Source organism: Sander vitreus, chromosome 2, assembly GCF_031162955.1.
Source record: "Sander vitreus isolate 19-12246 chromosome 2, sanVit1, whole genome shotgun sequence".
NCBI lineage: Eukaryota > Metazoa > Chordata > Actinopteri > Perciformes > Percidae > Sander > Sander vitreus.
In genome coordinates, this window is record NC_135856.1 from 35,132,891 (window position 1) to 35,155,261 (window position 22,371).

Genomic DNA, 22,371 nt, shown 5'->3' on the forward strand with positions numbered 1-22,371 from the left:
AAACGTGTCTGCTGTTGAGTGTTTTGCAGGATCTGATGCACACATGGAACATATTAGATTAATTCTATAAGGTGCTGCAGGCTGTTTAGGGTTATTTAAATGTGTGTATCACTCTGTTGTGTAAATAACAATACTACAAATTATACTTTTATTTTGCCTTCTCTGTTGTGGATGCAGTGTTCCACCACATGCAGGGAGCAACAAAAGAATGAAGCTTTCATGGCAAAATAAGAAAAAAAGAATTAGAGAAAGTGGTTGGAAATTATTGTTTTAAAATTAAAATAGTAAATTCTTAATATCTGCTTGTGTTTAAGTGTAATACCTGACTGTAATGTATTGACTTTTAATCTCAACCAAAATAAAAGGTGGACCTTTATTTTCATGTTCGTATAAGAAGCCTTCACTTTTGCCATTAATTTACATTTTCTTTAAGTAGACATCTAATAAAGGGAATGCAAGAGAGAGCCTTTTGTTGACTTACCTCAATTGTATTCCAAAGTCAAACAGTTCAAATGAGCCTCATGCATGTTTGTTCGTAGCAATGAAAACTCCTTACATGTGAACATTAGGAAAGCTCCTACTCATTACCAAATAAATCAAATACATGTAACCTTTAATAAGCTGTTATACACGTTTTGCTATTGTTCAAACATTACATCACTTGTATCTGCTAAGTGATTTTTGAGGAGAAGCCATGAATTGCACATTAAGGCCAGATGAGGGAGGCGCTACGGAAGCTGGATGGACTAGACTTGAGTGTGAAATATCCTCCCTCATTTCCCCTCTATCATGCAACCTCCACCCAATTAATCAACCAAATGGTCTAAACTGATCTAAATATATACTGTGCCAGCAACATAACCTTAACAAATTAGGTTTGCAAAAACATTCAGTTTTATACCATGCATTTGTAAACTGATTAGATTTCCAGTTCTATGTAATGTAATATTTAATATCAGCTTGGCACAGAATATAGTAGTTTTTAATTAATTATGAAAACAAAGTCCTATGTAGTTAACGCCATAGGTAAAGTGTAAACACGTTTAGCAGCAGAAACATATTACATGTTTGTACACTCAATCTGAGGCAAAATCATATCCTACTGTGTGTTGCGTACTGTAAGATGAACTGCTGAAAATGCAGACGTGGAAAACAGTCAATCCCAGGTAACAAATGATGGTATCACACTGGTTTAGATGCCATATCATTACATCATGTCATTAGCATTCACATATAAGCATATCATATTTTAAATAATGCACATCAGCAAAGTAAACGGACATGTCAGGCTTTCCCCAGCGTAAAGACGTGTGGGTATGATCCCTACTAATCAGCAGGCGACTTCATTTGCTAGTTGTATTATTTTTGAGCCAGCCCCATTAGATTCCAAAAACTATTGTGTTTTCTTTGAGTATATCATCACATAACATCACCGATGATAAATAAGCATTCAGAATGTAGGTACCGAAAAGCATTCAGAGAACCAGCGGAGCTTCTTGGCCCTGATGTCAAAGCTCAGTTTATCCAACTCCTGCTTGATGTCTCGAGACACTTTACCACATAGCAGTGGTGGTGAGCCCGGAACCATAGCTGTGTCTGCAGACACACACAACCAGCATAATTAAATGAGGTTTTAGAACAGAACACTATAAAATAGAACAGAGCAGGAGTCTTTTCTTACCTGTGTTTCCTATTATCTTTTCCCAAGGCTGGTTGGTAAGGATATTTAGCGGCAGTGGAGAGATGAGGGGTGTAAGAGACCACAGCCTCACTGTACTGTCTCTGCTACAGCTGGCCATGGTGAATGGACGACTCTGATGACATGTTAAACCTAAAGACACACACACACACAAACTCGATGTTGGCAATCATGTATAACAATTCAGCAAACTAACGGACTGCAATATACCATGCCTTTTTAAAACCAATATGATGCATTCAATCTGAGACTACACCCATTCATATTGAAATTGAATGAATTTACTTCCATGTAACTAAAAGTTTTTATTTCATTTTCAGTGAAGAACCTCATTCGTCACATAATGTACTACTGTACTGTATTAATAGTCTAGCAGGTTGTTCTTCCTATAGTTCTGTCTTACCATAGACATCAGCTCCGTGGTCGTAGACTATATCTAGACATGTGCCATCTCTTGTGTCCCACACTCTGATTGTATAATCCCAAGAACCTACAAAATAATACATTTTACAAAAAAAAATGTTAATTTTAAATTGTGCTGAGATTTTTAGCAGGCAGAGATCTAAATAAATATAAACTATTTATTGTTATTGTTGATGTGACTTAGCAAATGTCATCAACGCCAAGACATGTACCAACATTTTACAAAGACATTCTCTTATTGTGCTGTCAGTTTAAACAGGAGGTAAGTAAGTAAGTACAGTTTATTTATAAAGCACATTTCACAGATTAAAAAAAAAATCACAAAGTGCTTCACAATAAAATGTAATACAGTACAACAAATTAAAATACAAGAAAATTAAATACAAATAGAAAACAACCATAAACAACCATAACAAACCCTTGACTAACTAAAAGCCTGCTTGAAGAGCAGAGTCTTCAGTTGCTTTTTAAAAGATTCAACAGAATTCACACAACGCAGAAAGGGAGGCAAAGCAATCCACAGCCTAGGCGCCACTGCCTGGAAAGATCGGTCCCCTCTAGTTTTAAATTGAGTGTAGCACAAACTCTGAATGTGAGGCCAGTAACTTTAGCTTTAACTACTGTCTTACATAATCCAGCATGTTAGGTTCTATTGGCCACCAGGCTGGGATGGGTGTGCCTACCTAGTTCACAGGGCTGAAAAGCAGCTGTAAAAGAGAAAATGTGGAGTTTGAGGAGAGACTAATTGAGAGAGCCAGCAGGAAAGGATTGTGTTCCTGATTAAAAGGCTGGGACTGAAGTGAGGACTGGCCCCTCCAAGAAAGCAATCACCTTCATCAGAGCTGGAGAGCAGCCAAGACCAGCTGCAAAAACATCTGCAGGCATCCTGGCCACTGCGAGAGACTGGCAGCTGTTGGTGGACCTGGAGCAGCAACTCAAGTTCCCCAACCACATTGTGACCACCACCTTAAGACCAGATGTTGTTGTCTTGTCTGAATCCACCAAACAAGTGGTTCTGTTGGAGCCAACAGTCCCTTGGGAAGACCGCCTCGAAGAGACCTTTGAAAAGAAGCTTGCCAAGTACGAGGGACTGGTCAGCGAGTGTCGACAAGCCGGATGGAGAGCAAGGTGTCTCCCAAGAGAGGTTGGAAGCAGCGGCTTTGCAGCCCGATCCCTGTTCAGAGCCTTCAGTGTGTTAGGCATTGATGGAGTGAGGAGGAGAAGAGCCATCCACAATACCACCGAAGCGGCAGAGAAAGCCTCGAGATGGCTATGGCTAAAGAGAGGAGATCCATGGGGGCAAAGTAGCTAGATTCGCCAACTGGACACAAGCTGGGGTCTGATCAGCCTCAGCTGGGTCGCCTGGAGGAGGGTGTACGATGTTGAAAAACCCGAAACACCCAATGATTCCAGGAACATCGCTGAAGATGTGTCCAGTAGCATTAGTTGATGTATTTGCAGGTAGGCCTCAAACCCTTAACTTCAGTCGGGCTGCTAAGCGGTTAGTTTTTCCAGTTTTCAAATGCACGAGTAACCAAGCTCTGGCATAATCCTAGACGTAACGAGAGTAATCAAGTTTTCCCAGGGTTGGTTTAGCCAGGACAGTACCATGTAAGTTTGTACTCTACTCATTTTGTACATGTTGTTGTAGTTTCCTATGACTGCCACTAGAAGTGACTAAAGAGCTATATTTTACTGTCAGCACCTTTAACATTACTGATGGTGTAGGAGTCCTAATAGTGAAACGTTTAAATCATTTTAATCAACTACTTGTTTCCCTTGCAAATTGTATACATCATGTTATAGAGAATAAGAAAATCTAGATAATTGGTATGTCAGCCTTTGTAAATTGATTAAAGAAGACATAAAATGTCATATTAAAGCTGGAGACAACTATAATTTTACAAGAAAGACATTTAATAGGAAACCTTATTGGAACAAAAAGTTTATTTATTTAGAAAAAAAAACAAATAATTCACTTGCCGTCAACTACTCGCGGCATCTATGGGTTTAAAATTGGGTCACACAAGCTGAACTTTGCAGACTCATAAATATCTAGGTTTCTATATTGATGAACATATGAATTTTAGAAAAGGTGTTAAGGTTCTTGCTGATTCAGCACCTACGTATGCGACATGTTACTGCAGATTTCTGTTCGTCTACTTTGGCTCACACACTTCTGGGCATAGTGATACCTCCTTATTTAATCAGAATCAGAAAAGCTTTATTGCCAAGTACGTTTTTTACACATTGTTTTGGTGTTGTAGGTGCATGTCACACATTCTCTAAAATAAGTTCAACAAACAGGTTAAACAGAACAAACAATATAAGTAAAAATAAATGTGTGTGTATATATATATATATATATATATATATATATATATATATATATATACACACACTTCTCCGGGAACCATCACCTTATCGTGGTGGAGAGGTTTGTGTGTCCCTATTAACCTGAGGGCTGTGTTGTCTGGAGCTTTGTGCTCCTGGTAGGGTCTCCCAAGGCAAAGTGGTCTCAGGTGAGGGGCCAGACAAAGAATGGTTAAAAAATCCTATGAAACATCGAGGAAGGGATGAAGTGACCCTGCCTGGAGGAAGCCCGGGGCCCCCGTCTGGAGCCAGGCCCAGATGGAGGGCTCGTCAGCGAGCGTCTGGCGGCCGGGTTTGCCACGGAGCCCGGCCGGGCACAGCCCGAAAAAGCTACGTGGCGGACATCTCTCCATCCCATGGGCCCACCACCTGTGGGAGGAACCGCTGGGGTCGGGTGCGCTGCCACATGGGTGGCAGTGAAGGTCAGGGGCCTCGACGGACCAGACCCGGGCAGCAGAGGCTGGTTCTGGGGACGTGGAATGTCACCTCTCTGTGGGGGAAGGAGCCAGAACTTGTGCGGGAGGTGGAGCGCTACCGGTTAGATCTGGTGGTGCTTACCTCTACGCACAGTCTTGGTTCTGGAACCATACTCCTGGATAGGGGTTGGACTCTTTTCTTCTCCGGAGTTGCCCAGGGTGTGAGGCGCCGGGCGGGTGTGGGGATACTCACAAGCCCCCGGCTGAGCGCCGCTACGTTGGAGTTTAATCCGGTGGACAAGAGGGTCGCCTCCCTACGCCTGCGGGTTGTGGGGGGGAAAACTCTGACAGTTGTTTGTGCATATGCACCGAACAAGAGTTCGGAGTATTCGGCCTTCTTGGAGACCTTGAGTGGAGTCCTGCATGGGGCTCCAGTCGGGGACTCCATAGTTCTGCTGGGGGACTTCAACACGCACGTTGGTAATGATGGAGACACATGGAGAGGCGTGATTGGGAGGAACGGCCTCCCTGATCTAAACCAGAGTGGTTGTTTGTTGTTGGACTTCTGTGCTAGTCATGGATTGTCTATAACGAACACCATGTTCGAACATAGGGATGCTCATAAGTGTACTTGGTACCAGAGCACCCTAGGCCAAAGGTCAATGATCAATTTTATAATCGTTTCATCTGATCTGAGGCCGTATGTTTTGGACACTCGGGTGAAGAGAGGGGCGGAGCTGTCAACCGATCACCATCTGGTGGTGAGTTGGGTCAGGGGGTGGGGGAAGACTCTGGACAGACCTAGTAAGCCCAAACGGGTAGTGCGGGTAAATTGGGAACGTCTGGAGGAGGCCCCTGTCTGACAGACTTTCAACTCACACCTCCGGCGGAGCTTTTCGTGCATCCCTGTGGAGGCTGGGGGCATTGAACCCGAGTGGACAATGTTCAAAGTTTCCATTGCTGAAGCTGCGGTGAGGAGCTGTGGTCTTAGGGTCTTAGGTGCCTCAAGGGGCGGTAACCCACGAACACCGTGGTGGACACCGGTGGTCAGGGAAGCCGTCCGACTGAAGAAGGAGTCTTGCCGGGATATGTTATCCCAGACGACTCCGGAGGCAGTTGCAAGGTACCGAAGGGCCCGAAGGGCTGCAGCCTCTGCCGTGAAAGAGGCAAAGCAGCGTGTGTTGGAGAAGTTTGGAGAAGACATGGAGAAGGACTTTCGGTCGGCACCAAGGTACTTCTGGAAAACCGTTCACCACCTCAGGAGGGGGAAGCGGGGAACCATCCAAGCTGTGTACAGTAAGGATGGGACGCTGTTGACCTCAACTGAGGAGGTAATAGGGCGGTGGAAGGAGCACTTTGAGGAACTCCTAAATCCGACTAATACGCCCTCTATGGTAGAGGCAGAGCTGGAGGATGAGGGGGGATTGGCATCAATTTCCCTGGTGGAGGTTGCTGAGGTAGTTAAACAACTCCACAGTGGCAAAGCCCCAGGAATTGATGAGATCCGTCCAGAAATGCTTAAAGCTCTGGGTGTGGAGGGGTTGTCTTGGTTGACACGCCTCTTCAACATTGCGTAGAAGTCTGGGACGGTGCCTAAGGAGTGGCAGACCGGGGTGGTGGACCAGAGTTCCAGAGGGTGTGTGCCAATTACAGGGGTATCACACTTCTCAGCCTCCCCGGTAAAGTCTACTCCAAGGTGCTGGAAAGGAGGGTTCGGTCGATAGTCGAATCTCAGGTTGAAGAGGAACAATGCGGATTCCGTCCTGGTCGTGGAACAACGGACCAGATCTTTACTCTCGCAAGGATCCTGGAGGGAGCCTGGGAGTATGCCCAACCAGTCTACATGTGTTTTGTGGATCTGGAGAAGGTGTATGACCGGGTGCCCCGGGAGATACTGTGGGAGGTGCTGCGGGAGTACGGGGTGAGGGGGTCCCTTCTCAGGGCCATCCAATCTCTGTACGACCAAAGCGAGAGCTGTGTCCGGGTTCTCGGCAGTAAGTCAGACTCGTTTCAGGTGAAAGTTGGCCTCCGCCAGGGCTGCGCTTTGTCACCAATCCTGTTTGTAGTATTTATGGACAGGATATCGAGGCGTAGTCGGGGTGGAGAGGGGTTGCAGTTTGGTGGGCTGGGGATCTCGTCGCTGCTTTTTGCAGATGATGTGGTCCTGATGGCATCATTGGCCTGTGACCTTCAGCACTCACTGGATCGGTTCTGAAGCGGCTGGGATGAGGATCAGCACCTCTAAATCGGAGGCCATGGTTCTCAGCAGGAAACCGATGGAGTGCCTTCTCCAGGTAGGGAATGAGTCCTTACCCCAAGTGAAGGAGTTCAAGTACCTTGGGGTCTTGTTCGCGAGTGAGGGGACAATGGAGCGGGAGATTGGTTGGAGAATCGGCACAGCAGGTGCGGTATTACATTCAATTTATCGCACCGTTGTGACGAAAAGAGAGCTGAGCCAGAAGGCAAAGCTCTCAATCTACCGGTCAGTTTTTGTTCCTACCCTCACCTATGGTCATGAAGGCTGGGTCATGACCGAAAGATCAAGATCCAGGGTACAAGCGGCCGAAATGGGTTTCCTCAGGAGGGTAGCTGGCGTCTCCCTTAGAGATAGGGTGAGAAGCTCAGTTATCCGTGAGGAGCTCGGAGTAGAGCCGCTGCTCCTTTGCGTCGAAAGGAGCCAGTTGAGGTGGTTCGGGCATCTGGTAAGGATGCCCCCTGGGCGCCTCCCTAGGGAGGTGTTCCAGGCACGTCCAGCTGGGAGGAGGCCTCGGGGGAGACCCAGGACTAGGTGGAGGGATTATATCTCTAACCTGGCCTGGGAACGCCTCGGGATCCCCCAGTCGGAGCTGGTTAATGTGGCCCGGGAAAGGGAAGTTTGGGGTCCCCTGCTGTAGCTGCTACCCCCGCGACCCGACCCCGGATAAGCGGATGAATATGGATGGATACACATACACACACACACAGAATGTATTAAAACCTCTTAACGTTCACTGTACCGTACACCTTGTGGCTGTGGCGTCACTGTAACCTCCACTCATAAATGTTTTTTATAACTTTAAAGCATTACATCTTCAAAATATACAGCCATGCGACACACCAATTGAAAGCTTAGCTTAGCTTAGTGCTTCAAGCTGGATGGGGAGACAGCATCCGGTCCAGCAGCTTTCCTGGGATTCTGTCTCCTGAACAGTCTGTTGACGTCTTCCTCATTGATGGAGAGAGTCGTCACTGAGGTGGGTGGGGAGGTGGAGGGGGGGACCTTTAAGGTGGGGGAGGTGGAGGTGATGCACTGTAGCTGGAGCTGTTGGGAGGTGTCGCGGGGGATGGTATCAGGGAAGACCCTTTGTTGGGAGGTGTTGAAGGGGATGGTTACAGGACTGACCCATTGTCCATCAAAGCGACAGTAGAACCCGTTAAGGTCGTTGGCTAGGCGTCGGTTGTTGGTGCAGTGGGAGACTTTGGGCTTGAAGCTGGTGATCTGTTTGAGCCCTCTCCAGACAGAAGCAGAGTCGTTCGCTGAAAACTGGTTTTGGAGTTTCTCAGAGTACCGTTGTTTAGCCTCTTTCACCGCCTTGCTAAACTTGTACTTTGGTTCTTTAAGTCTGTCTTTGTCCCCACTCCTGAACACCTCTGCCTTATCCAACCTTAACCTTCTGAGTTTGGCTGTGAACCAGGGTTTGTCATTGTTGAAACTCACCCTGGTGCATGATGGAACACAGCAGTTCTCACAGAAGCTGATGTATGACGTCACAGCCTCTGTGTACTCATCCAGACTGTTGGTAGCAGTCCTGAACACATCCCAGTCAGTAGAGTCCAAAACATGTCTGGAGATGCTCCACAGCTACACTGGTCCACTTCCTTGATGTCCTCACTACAGGTTTGCAGAGCTTAAGTTTCTGCCTGTAGGCGGGGATCAGGTGGACCATGATGTGGTCAGATAGTCCCAGTGCAGCACGGGGGACGGTGTGATAAGCATCCCTGACTGTGGTGTAACAGTGATCCAGAATGTTCTCCTCTCTGGTCGGGCATTTAATATGCTGTCTATATTTAGGTAGTATATGAGTGAGGTTTCCTTTGTTAAAGTCTCCAAGGACAATAACTATGGTCCGCTCCACACACAGTATCTGGTCGGCGAGCATGCGCTGTGCGACTTGCACCTTGGCCTGCGGTGGGATGTAAACACCAACCAGAATGAATGAATGGAACTCACGGGGTGAATAAAAAGGCTTACAGTTTATGATGAAAGATTCCAGGTCAGGAGAACAATGCTGCTGGATCACTGTCACGCCGTTGCACCAACCGCTGTTGATGTAGAAACAGATTCCTCCACCTTTAGTTTTGCCGGAGAGGTCTGTGTCTAATAATATCCGTGTTTAATATTACACATAATATATTTTGGACAAAATATTCTTATTTATGTGCAGTACCATAATATATGTAATGGAGTAACTCTTTCTCCACAGCCATGCCCGCACGAGTCTGACATATTTGGGTTCATTTTATTCAGCTTCTGTGAAGTAATATATGTACGAGACAAAAAGCTTACTGAGAAGTTTCTTGATAGCATAGCCACTCGCTTCTTGCTTACCTGCGGTAGCCTGTTGGTACTCCAAAAATAATTCAATTCAATTTATTTAAGAGGGGTGTAATGGCTAAGCCTAAAACTTAAAGCCACTGAGGGGCTGTTAGACGGGCTAATATCAAATGGCTAATGACTAAGCTGACGCGCTCGCTGTATAAACCGCTCCATAGAGTTGAAATAACAGACTCCAATAGCGCTCGTTGCGTTTTATGGACATTTATTGCTCATCACAATGGTCTTCAAATAAAACCGCGCAATCGGCACACAGCACAGATGAGCCTGGTGGAAAATTCGGTAACAGCCTGTTACCTGTTAAAAGGCTCCTACCTAAACAGACATGTGACTCAAAGCACAATAGTGACACATAGATAATGTGTCCTGCAAACAAAATACATTACATACCGGCCCGTGATTGTAATAACTTAAAGGCATTACAATTCCAACATTGATAAAGTAAAGAGCAAAAAGAAACAATTATGTAGCAGGCAAATTTTAGTCACAGGCCATGCAAAGACCCCAGACTTTGTCTGCAGAAGCACTGAGCGAGCAAGTCCATTTTTTTTCTTGGAAAGCCTCCAACGCTCTAAGCAACCAGAAGCCATGGGGCAGAGGGATTTCCTGGTTTTAGATTTCTCCTTTTTTTGATTGCCTTTCCTGCAGCAAAGGTAGATATTCTTGTACCCATCATTTCCATACCAGAGAGGTACTGAACTTGCTTCCATCTTTGTTTTACAGGTCATAAGGTTCAAACAATTCAGGTGGCAATGATGGTTTTCATTTCATGAGGAGAATATGGTTGGGAGTTAGTGGCTCAAGATCATTTGGATCATCTGACAGCTTAGTGATAGGCCTATCGTTTAAAATGGCTTCAGCTTCACACATATCTGCTGTCAAAAAACAGACCTGAGAATCCTTCTTACCATGTGGATTACACGCTCCCAGACGCCACTATTATGTGAGCCTGCTGGAGGATTGAAACACAACTTGACTCCATGTCGCTGCAACACCTCTTGAATCTGTGATTTTGAGTTGCCAGGGGCTCCCTTAGCTCTTTCTCCACTCCTTTGAAGTCTGTTGCATTGTCAGATTGGATGTGAGCAACTTGACCTCTCCTAGCAATAAAATGACACGAAGCATTAACGCATGCATCTGTATCCAGAGACTTTGTCACTTCCAGATGTTCTGCTCGCCACACAGGTGAATATCACTCCATAGCACTTGATTGTGCCTCATTCTTTCCTCATCTCAATTGGTCCAAAATAGTCAATTCCAACCTTAGTAAATGGGTGGAAGATCAGGAAAAATCCATCTTTTGCTCCACCATTCTGCTGTTGTATCTTCTACAGAAGGAACATTCTGTTATGATTTTCCTCACAGCTCAGTTGGCACTTGTAACCCAGTACTTCCTCCTCAGCGTGGACAGTGTACGGCCACTATGGGCAAGCTGTTGATGAATGTGCCTGATGATGAGAGTGGCTATGTGTTGATCCTTTTAAGAGGATGAGTGGATATTTAATTTCCTCTGGCAAGGAGCCTTTTATCAACCGTCCTTCAACTCTCAGGAGCCCACATATGTTCCAACCTGTTTAGCACTCTGCCTGTTCACTGTGGGTTTCCCAGCTGACAACATAGAAATCTCCTCTGCAAATCTTTGTGGCTGACAGTATTGAATAGTGGCAGGCTCGGCCTCCAAAAGATCCTCTGTCGACAAAGGCTGCCCTTTTGGCCCTTGTTTCTTTTGGTGCCTTTGAGCTACTTGCACACGCCTCCTGTGACTCATCTTCAAAAGAGCCTTTCTGACCTTAAGGAAACAGGCCACTGCTACTTACTTTCAGCTTCCTCCTATCTGAAAAGTAGACTATTAGCCAATTGATAGCATCAGGTGAGTCGTACACATTAACAACATTCACTGTGGCTTCCTTCTTGATTTCCAGGTCATCTGCTCCTATTGCAGTCTCCCCAACATTTTCCGGCCAGTCCTTTTCTGGTCCATGCAAAAACTCTGGACCACCTATGGCCCTGCATGAAATCTCTGGATGCGTAATCTGCCGGGTTTTCCTTGGAGCCAACATGTCGCCATTGGGATGTTTTGGTGGCTTCTCTTAATAGACCTTTCTCTTCTGTATCTCTCTTATTGAAATAATGATTATACTGCTGACTCAACATATCTCCCTATCTTGACACAGAAATCCTGTTGACAACTGTTTGTTGCTTGTATGTTGCTGTCGCCACCTTTAGAATGCCCATTAATAACCCAGCCCAATGCTGTCCTTTTAGCATATGGACCGTCCCCACGGCTGTTAATGATTGCTTCCAATCAACAGGTCCACATTAGCCTTTATGCTGGAGATTTTAACAATGGACAAATATGGCCATTATGCCAAATCTCCTTCGGTCACGATGTTGTCTGCACTGACAGGCATTTTCTCTTTGGTGACGAATTCTGGTAGATTATAGAAGAGGTTGCTCTCCAACCCAGATGTTTCCAAGTCGGAACACTCATATGCCGGCACAACCTTTTCCTGTGCCATGATTTGCAGCAAAAAGTGCATTATTCTACCAGCCAGATGAGTCTTTTCATGAGATGTTCTGAATAGAAGGTGGCAGTACTGCCAGAATCCAGAAATGCATAGGTGTTGATAATCCGGTCTCCTTTGATGGACTTGATTTGTACTGGAAAGATGAAAAGAAGACAGCGATCCCTACCGGCCCCTTTATGACCACAGGTTTTATGAGGTGTTGTGATGTTGCATATGACTGTTTCTTTGGAACGTTCTTTGTCTGTGTTGGCTTTATTTCTCCTGTCAATATGAAGCACACTTGGATGGTTCTGACCACAACTGCTGCAGGTCAAACGCTCATTGCAGTCACAACTCCTCTGCCCTGCACATAAGCAACCGAAGCAGAGCTCTTTCTCCTTGAGAAAGTGTATTTTATCTCAGTGCTTCTTATTTTTGATCCTTTGACATTCTTCCAAACAGTGACTTTGAGCACAACACACACAGACTCAATTGTAGAGCCATGACCATATGAGAATCGCCTTTAAGTCTCTGAAACTCTCATCTGATTGCACAGGTGCAATGGTGGTGGAGAAGCTGTTTCCTTTCATTCTGTTTACTGTTTGTGCATTCAACTTGTTGACAACCTTTGGTACCACATTTCCAGATGGTGTGTCCTGAATGTCACCAAAGAGTCTGAGAGGCCTTTGATATGGTTTTCAATGAATTAAACCAAATCCTTAAACAGAGCTCTACGGTTGGATTTTTCCAGAATGTCATGTGCAACAGTTCTCCATCACTCTCTTAATTAAATGGCAACTTAGACAGCATGTTGTTTGGCATGTCCAACTCCTGCATATACTGCAACTTCTCCATGACATTACAACATGAACGCAGGAACAGAACAGGCTTGTAATGCATTCACATCTTCCAAGTTTATTGAGTGCCAAGCCAAAGCCTTTTCCATGTATGCAGCAGCATTATATTTATTTCCAAAATGTTAATGCAGCAGATTTTTATAACCTTGATCATTTTCAATGTGTTGGTAACTATGTACCAGCTCCCTTGGCTGCCCTCTAGTAAACTGCTCTAGGTAATACAAGCAATCACTACTGCTGACATTTTCCTCCACACCTTGTTCAAATGCTCTTTAAAATTAGATATATTGAAGAGGAACCCCATCATTTAGAGGAATATATCTTGCTTGCAATACCATTAAACTTTGTTGTTGAACAAGGGCATTTGTGATTTCATTTTTCCTTTGCATAATGGTGCAAATATTTCCAAGATGCCTGTCATCCACTGGTTGAGCATTGAACAGATAGAGCTGACTTTCGTCCTCTGGCTGCATGTTGCACCGGGGAGGGTGCCTTTTCTCAACTGGCTGAGCATGAAGCAAAGAGGGTTATAAAGTTTTTTTGTGCATCCATGTAACTGTACAGTTGTGAGTTGTGAGGATAAACCCGTTTTTGTGGTTGAGCCATTTGTTGCCAACTAGACTCCTGTGGCTGCTTAACATTTGGTGCTGGGTTAGTTGCTGGCAATGACCAAGCCTTATTTGGTTGCGGTTTGTTCTGCTGTACTGGCTCCTTTGCCATGGGATTCAGCTCATTTGCAGTTCATTTTTGTGTGTGTGCCTTTTTAGGTAGAAATTAATTGCGTTTGATGCTGCTTTTGAAACACTTTGCATATCTGTAAAACTGCTAATTTAGCAGTGGATGCTTCTAGCAAAAGCTTCCAGCTCCAGCTGTTCTTTTTGCCTTTTTAGCTTTTGCTCTTCCAAAGCCTGTATTTTCTTTAAAGCAGTGCAGCTCTGTCTGCCTCTTCCTTGACTCTGACAGAGGAAGCAGTGCTTTATTTTCAACGGCACGCACTCTTTTTGCTTGTGTGTTTGCTTGCATCATTTGAAACACCGTCCTCTCAATTTGCAACATCATCATCATCATCATCATCATCATCGTTAACCTTAAATGCATTTTGTTTAGAACTTGTTATCCACCTTTTCTCATCAGAAATAAGTTTATTATTACTAATCATTTTTGCTTTGAACCATGTCATGCTTTTTCTTTTCATCATCAGGTAGCAAACCCATTAAAGAACCATAAACACCCTTTCTTTAATCACACAATTTGAAGATCATCAAGAGCCAACCCAGTCTCACGGCAGTTCGTGTAATTAATAAAAGTTATTTTTTATCTATTGATACGTGTTCACGGGGACGTTTTTCTCGTTTTTTACGTGGTGGCCAGCACGAAATACCCTACGGGGAAAGGATGCCCCATATGCCGGGAGGCGGCCGTCGGGGTACGGCTGGGGATGCGCGACAATAACGGGACGGGGTGCCTCACACGCCGGGAGATGGCCGCAGGGGACACGCCACAATAACGGGATGGCAGAGGTTGGGTTTAGGAAAAACACTACAGGGAAAGGGCGCCTCACACGCCGGGAGACGGCCGCTGGGGACGCGCCACAATAACGGGATGGCGGAGGTTGGGTTTAGGAAAAACACTACAGGGAAAGGGCGCCTCACACGCCGGGAGACGGCCGCTGGAGACGCGGGACAATAACGGGACGGTTGTGATATGGAAGACTACGGGAAACAAAACGCAACACGCGGGACGCGATACCCGCTTTCAAAATTATTGTAAATGATTCAAATAAGGGTTTCCATGTTCAAAAAGGAGTAGGAAAAAGTTACTTTTCTACTTTAGTTATATACAATCAATTAAATTATTCACTTATTTATACATGTATACACATACATGCCTACTTATAGGCACATATACACATGCATACCCAATTACACATTCATACACAGATCCATACACATTATTTTTTTCTTTTTCTTTTCCCACTATCACCTACCATGTCCATGTGACTCAAAGTACAATAGTGACACCTAGTGGACAATATGTGTCCTACACAAAATACACAAAAATGGCTCTTACAAAGGGGATAGTGCAAATTAATAAAACTAGGGCTCTCAAACGATTAATTGTATTAATTAATACAAATTTAAATTCTATTATTTTGGATTTCAGAACTGTTTTTAAGTACATATTAACAATGGAAAGCAATTCTTACCAGTGTATCTTGATTGGGAATCAAATGAATGCAAGGAAAGTGACTTTATGAACTTGACTTTAAGATTTGCATTTGTTTATTATTTATTTATTTACTGTAAACAAAAGAAAAATTTATGAATCTAGTCACACATTTGTATTTAGAGTCAATATAGTGTGCAGTAACTCCTAAATAACTTTGATTACTCACTGACGTCCAGTGATCACCTTGCATCCCTTTGCAGCAGTTCCAGTTGGGCTGCTTTCTCCGTGTCGTACAGGTTGTGTATGCGTGAAACTGCTGTCCCCCTCGACGGCAATGTATAAGACGGTTCAGAACATGCCAACCGTAGTACTTCTTTAAGACCTGAGTCTTCTACGATGCTGACAGGTCTGCAGTTAGTTGCTACCCATTTTGCAAGAGTGGTTGTAATTTTTTTGGCTTTGGTTTCATCAACAGGTCGGCAAGTAGCACTCTCCAAAATAGTGCTTTGCCTGAGCCTGCTAGCATCAACCTGAGTCACGTTAACTGTACTATGCTTAGCTCGTAGGTGGTAGCTCAAGCTTGACGTGCTTCGGTGATATTTTAATTCGGCTGTACACAATGTGCATATGGCTTTCGACCCGTCTGGGAGTTTTGGAAAATAAAAAGCACCATTCAGAATTTCGTTGCTGCTGTCTTTCTCCATCATGCCTGCAGCCTGCAGCAGCAGGATGTGTTACGAGGAAGTATGGCAGCTTGATGATAAGTAAAGGTGCGGCAAAGGGTCAAAATAGTAGCCTGTTAGGCACGACGCAAAGCCGAGTGAAGTGAAAATAAATTAATAAATGGCGTCATGCGATTAATGTGATTTAAAAAAATAAACGCGTTATGCTCGGCTGTTAATCGCAGCGCGTTAATGCTGACAGCCCTAAATAAAACACTAAAATATTTTTTTAAATATCTGTTGGCCTGTTCAGTCTACATTGGATAGACTCATACACTTGACAATCAAGAACACAAGTAGCCCAACAGTATGGACAATGACGACATATTGATCACAAAACAGCTTGTATAAAAAAAGAGAATTGAAAAATTAATAAATACTTTAAGTGAGATACCTGAAATGAGAAGGTAAGGAATCTCCATGTTCCACATCAAGCCTCTGACAGGAGCTGTATGACCACTTAGCACATTGATACACGCATCCTGTGTGTAGTCCCATATACGAACAGTCCTGCAGTGCACAGACAGACACACAGGGTTTCACTTTTAATTCATTTTAAATGATTACTTAAAAGCCTACTTCAGGCCTGCCTGTTTTCTTTATTATATGCAATGCAGGTATACAGTATACACAAATGTGACTTAAGAGTTTGATAAACTCTCCTATCAAACACAACAAAGTGTTTAACCATCTTACACATTTAAACACTAAAATAGCCTTTTTACAAGAGACCCACCTTATGCCATCAGATCACCTTAAGCTCCGAAAGGGGTGGGTGGGCCAACTCTACCACTCCTCATTCTCAAGTAAGGCCCGGGGGTTGCAATTCTTATTCACAAATCAGTGCCGTTCTCCGTGAACAAAGTGGCGTCTGACACAAACGGGTACTATGTCATCGTCACAGGTAAAATAGGAGGAAATAGCCTGATTTTGGCAAATGTGTATGGCCCAAACTGGGACAACGATAACTTTTTCAAGAACTTTTTTTTCTCTCTCTCTGACTTGAACTCTCACCAACTCATCCTTGGTGGTGATTTCAATTGCTGTCTTGACCCATCGCTTGATCAATCGTCCAATAAGCCCTCTATTCTATCCAAATCATCAAAAATAATTAAATTGTTTATGGAGCAATATGCAGTCACAGATGCCTGGCGCTTTCTCAATCCTGGTACGAGACAGTTTTCTTTCTTCTCCCTTGTCCATGGCACATTCTCCCGCATTGATTACTTTACCATTGATGGCCATCTCCTCCTATCTGTCAGTTTATGCTCCTACTCCTACTACTGATATTGTGATATCAGACCATGCAACAGTGGTTGTTGACACCTCTCTTACTGGTAGATCTGTGTCACATTCCCCCTGGCGCTTCAATTCTTTATTGCTTTCTGACCCAAACTTTGCTATGACTCTTAGTGATCGCATTGATCTTTTCATTTCTACTAATTTAAACCCAGATACATTAGCAGCGGCCATCTGGGAGGCATGCAAAGCCTACCTGCAAGGAGAGGTAATATCTTACTCTGCTTATCAGAAATAGATCACCTCTGAGAAAAATACTAGCCTCGCTAGAGATATATCAGAACTTCAGTCAAAATGTGTGGTTTCATCCAGTGCAGATCTCTCAAAAGAATTACTTGTGAAAATTCGACGTCCTGGCTTCCAATTAAGCTGCAGAATCACTGTTGAAATCACGTCATAATTATGAGTTTGGAGATAAACCAAACTGCTTGCACACCAAATCCAACAAGCATCTTCATCACAACATAATAATAAATTGAATTACTCAGATTAGTACTGGGACAACTATTAATCCACAGGTAATCAACAATCTTTTCAGATACTTCTATGCCACGTTATACACCTCTGAACGTGTAGCTGATGAGACACAGCATGAAACATTTTTCAACTCCTTAGAGATTCCCTCTATTGACAGTGCAGCGTCGTCTAGACTTGATGAACCCTTTACACAGGGTTTCCTGCAGCACTTTGCAGTTAAGGCTGCCGCCTAAGCAACGCTCCCCTGCCGTCTTAACTATTTAGCAACTATTAAGCTTTTTCACGTTAGGACTTATAAAGCCCATGAGAACCGTGGAGAGTTAACCCACAGCTGCTCTGCTGCCCTGCTGAAAATGTGAAGCAGAAACGCATACTATCTGCTTTGAGTGAGTGAAGCTATGGGCTGAGCTAGCTCAGAGCAGAGAGGAAGAGAGCGGTCATGGAGGATAATGGGAGCCATGTTTTTTAAATAGTTTACACCCTCCTGTGCTTCCCCTGACTATATCACTGTCTGTGTACTCAGATAATACTGGTGTTATAAACTGTCTTAAAATCTGGGCACAATTCAAACAACACTTTGCATTCTATACCTGGTCTGGCTCCTGTATACTCCAATCCTGTTCATTCCTTCCATTATTGACAATGCCTTCACAATCTGGAGACACAAATGGATCATATCCTGTAACCATCTTTACATTGATGATATATTTGCTTCCTTTGGTCAGTTAACCCAGGCATTTCACTTGCAGTCAACCCACTTTTTCAGGTACTGCAAATTAGAGACATTGTACATAATCGCTTTCCCAGTTTCCCCACCATCCCTTCTCCCACGCTTATAGACACCATCCTTACAATTAACCCTTACCTAAAAAGTAACATATCAAGAATTTACAATACTCTTCTTACGCACCAATCCTCAGCCTCTGATGCCCCACGCACTGCATGGTCGGCTGATCTTAACATAAAGATAGGCCCTGCGGTCTGGGAGCATGCTCTGAAATGGGTCCACTAATCTTCTGTGTGCGCCCGTCATGGAGTCTTACAATGCAAAGTAGTGCACAGAGTCCACTGGTCTAAAAGTAAGCTAGCTCGTATTTACCCAAGCTGTGACAGGTGCCACCTAGGACAAGCCAATCTTGGCCACATGTTCTGGGATTGTCCCACCCTTGCGTTGTTCTGGAAGGGTGTTTTTGACACTCTCTCAGCCATCACATCTGCCAAAATCTGTCACATCTGCCAAAATCTGTCCCTCACCATTAGCTGCCCTTTTTGGTGTCCTACCTGTCAACCTCTAGCCACCATCCTACTTTTGTGAACTTGTGGCCTTTCTCACACTCTTAGCGGGGCGTGTCATATTGCTACATTGGAAAAACTCCCACTATATTTATTTATCATCATTTATATTTATATTAGAGAGTGTGAATGTGGGTGAGCATAGGCATGTGTTTCTACAACATTATTTGCCATTGTAAGCATTTAACAGCCTGATCTAATTGGTCTATTCTGTTTTTTTGTTTTTTGTTTTTTGTCTTTGTATAAGTTTGCCTGTGAGAACTCCTGTACATATACTCTTGTATTGAAATTTCTATAAATAAATAAAATCATTTTTGATAAATCATTATTGTAGCTCATAATGCAAAAACGCATGTTGTCTTGCTGTGCTAGACATTACTGATGTAATTAAACCTTTCACAACATCTGAAATAATGAAATAACTTGGTTGCTGTCTAAAGTTAATGCGTGGAAAAGACAATCCATTTTCAAAAATCATGAATCGAACTTTGAATCAGTGACTGTTAATTACATTATTGTAACATACAATAAGAGATCCTCAAAAAACTGGACTAATAATAAAAAACTTTTTTACAAAAAGGTTGTTAGCAATGGGACTGGCTCCTCCACATTGGGAGATTTTCAACCCATTTTCAGCCCTCAACTTATAGCCAATCAATACATAATAAGTTGATAAGACACAATGTTCACATTTTGTAATTCACACGTTTACTTTATATACATTATATAATATTGTTTATGTTTAATTACCTTATTTGATTCCTTCTTTTTGTTTTTGTTCGTTTTTGTCCTCCCCCCAAAAAAGACCCTATAGGTCTTTGTACAAGCACCTTATTACGAAACACATTTAAGTTATAGCGGCAGCAACCTCTAGTGGCTGCAGTAGGAGCAAAGGACAAAGTCAGTGGATGTAGTATAAAAAGTGACAAAGTCTGAGTAGAACGTAGATCGGGGTCGATGGATAGGTCAAACAGACACAGGACTTTAACCTCGGAGGCTGCTGTTCGTGTCCTGTGTGACATGTAAGTTAACTTGTAAGTTAAGTTACGTATGTGACTTATTGCTATACTATGTAGCATTTTCCTAAAAACCAATGTAAAGAATAAAAAATGAATCCCTCTCAATTATTACTTGTGACCCACTAGAAGAAGGCTTAGGCCGGTGTTAAAAATGTTAAACCAATTTGATATCAAGCCAATCCCCAGATCGGACTAGTATACCCAATTTTACCACTAGGTGTGGCACTTGTCTTAGCCGCTCCTGCGTGAAATTAATGAGAGAGCCAATAATGAGAGTGTAGACCACATGGTGGACCACATGGTGGACCACATGGTGGACACATGGTGGACCACATGGTGGACCACATGGTGGACCACATGGTGGACCACATGGTGGACCACATGGTGGACCACATGGTGGCGATATTGCACCTCTGCCATGACTTTTTTCCTGCAGTGAGGTTAAGGTTTGCCTCTTTTCAGCAGCTTGACTTACTTTGAGACTGACTATGCCATATATAATCTTGTCACCCCCAAAACATATGAACATTCTAGTAAAAAAACACAATGTTCTCTGTCTCAGACACTGGAGGCTCTGTTAGTTTGTTTATAAACAAACTAACTGACTATCACAAACAATATGACTATCACACTGTCATATTGCTTTTAACCTGTGTAATGCAAGACTCTAGGAAAGTTTAGTAATCTAAGCTACCAGTTATTCCAAATTAAATTAAGCTTCACTACACTGAAGCTAACATCAGCCTGCAAAAAAATCTACATGGCAAAAGTAGTTTACTACATCAAAAGGTATTTTTTTAAACATCCATGTTTACGACACACCCATCTGTATTTGGCGGGGGCGTCACTGATCTTCAGCAGTTTTATTTCAGACCGCAGCAGAAAGCGCCGCTCTGCTTAAAGGAGAACTCCGGGCAATTTTTACGTTAATCGTGATCGCTATAAATTTCTGAGAACTGTATAGCAAAAAAAACATACACAATCGGTCCTAGCAAATTGGAGTTGCTACAGCTAATGCCCATAGCTCCCAGTTAGCTAAAACAGCAGTTTTGGGGGCATATTCTAAAGAGTGCCTTTGTGCCTCTTAACAGACACAAAATGCAATTATAATGCAACATGAACAGGGCTCTTACGTGACAACAAGATGCGTTTTCAACTCAGACATCCTGCTGCTAGCTCGCCCTGCTAGCTGCTATCTGGGATGAGTGTTCAGCCAGGCTTCGATGATAATCATCATGCAGCAGTTCCGTGTGTATTTGTAGCTCATCTATTGTGTGTGACATCGATCTGGTGTTGGTGAGCAGGAGTCTTCGCAGTGGAAATTTGTGTGGTATTTTCCTTAGCCGGGCTAGCAGGCCCGACCGGCATCCTTGCTTCTCCTTCCTCCCCGCCTTCCTCGCCTGACGCGTCCGACAATACAACAAGCGCCCGCTGGTCTGGTGGATGTCCTCCAGAGGACAGATCATGCCTTTGCAGTGAAGTTATTTCCCCCTCAAAAATAGGTAATTGAGCACTGTAGTGGTTATGACCATATCAGTGACTATGTAACTACATGTAAACGCGATAAATGATATTTGGTCTGTGGCTGGCACAGTAATAGCGTTACTGAAGGCTAGCTGTAGCTCGCGCTGAAGTCAGGAAAAGGTAAACAGCAGTGTGCAGATCGGAGCATAGTGTGTGAAGAGTGAAGAGCAGAGCAGGCTTTTGAGTTTGATGGTCGTTATTTATTCAAACCTAAGTATACAGACATCATTTATCCCGTTTCCATGTAGTTACATAGTCACTGATGTGATCATAACCACTACAGTGCTCAATTACCTATTTTTGAGGGGGAAATAAAAAAAATTTGCCGCGAAGGGATGACCTGTCCTCTGGAGGACATCTAGCAGACCAGCGGGCGCTCTTGTATTGTTGTCGGCCGCGTCAAGCAAGGAAGGCAGGGAGGAAGCAGAAGCAAGGATGCCGGTCGGGCCTGCTAAGGAAACTACCACACAAATCGCTACTGCCAAGACTCCTACTCACCAACGCCAGATCGATGTCACACCCAATAGATGAGCTACAAATACACACGGAACTGCTGCATGATGATTATCATCGAAGCCTGGCTGAATACACTCATCCCAGATGGCAGCTAGCAGCTAGCAGGGCGAGCTAGCGGCAGGATGTCTGAGTTGAAACGCCTCTTGTTGTCACGTACGAGCCCTGTTCATGTTACACAGACATTACAAAGGCACTCTTTAGAATATGCCCCCAAGAGATCACGTGACCGACAAACTGCATGGCTGCTCGAAGCTAGAGCTCCCCGCCCCCATCGTTTTTATTCGACGCCAATCCTTTGATTTGTCACCACGGTAACTTAGCGGAATGCCTGCAGGAGTGAAAAAGTAGACCCCGCTGCAGTTTAACCGAGCAAAGAATTCTGCCAACGATGATAGCATGGCGACGGCTAGCGAGGTTTCTGAAGCTAAAGCGGATCTACGTATGGAGGCCATGGCCAGGGTCGTGGAAAGGCAACAAAGCGGG

General features: G+C 43.9%; 1 protein-coding gene across 1 annotated transcript in view; it reads right to left on the minus strand.

Moving 5' to 3' along the window:
- The window catches only part of wdr17 (WD repeat domain 17), a 138,244-nt gene that overhangs the window by 79,260 nt on the left and 36,613 nt on the right, over positions 1-22,371 (minus strand). The window contains exons 13-16 of the mRNA XM_078266972.1: positions 16,155-16,270; positions 2,103-2,189; positions 1,682-1,831; positions 1,466-1,596 (exon numbers count right to left, since the gene is read on the minus strand). Coding sequence (XP_078123098.1) covers positions 1,466-1,596; positions 1,682-1,831; positions 2,103-2,189; positions 16,155-16,270 — 484 coding nt within the window. The remainder of the gene's footprint in view (positions 1-1,465; positions 1,597-1,681; positions 1,832-2,102; positions 2,190-16,154; positions 16,271-22,371) is intronic.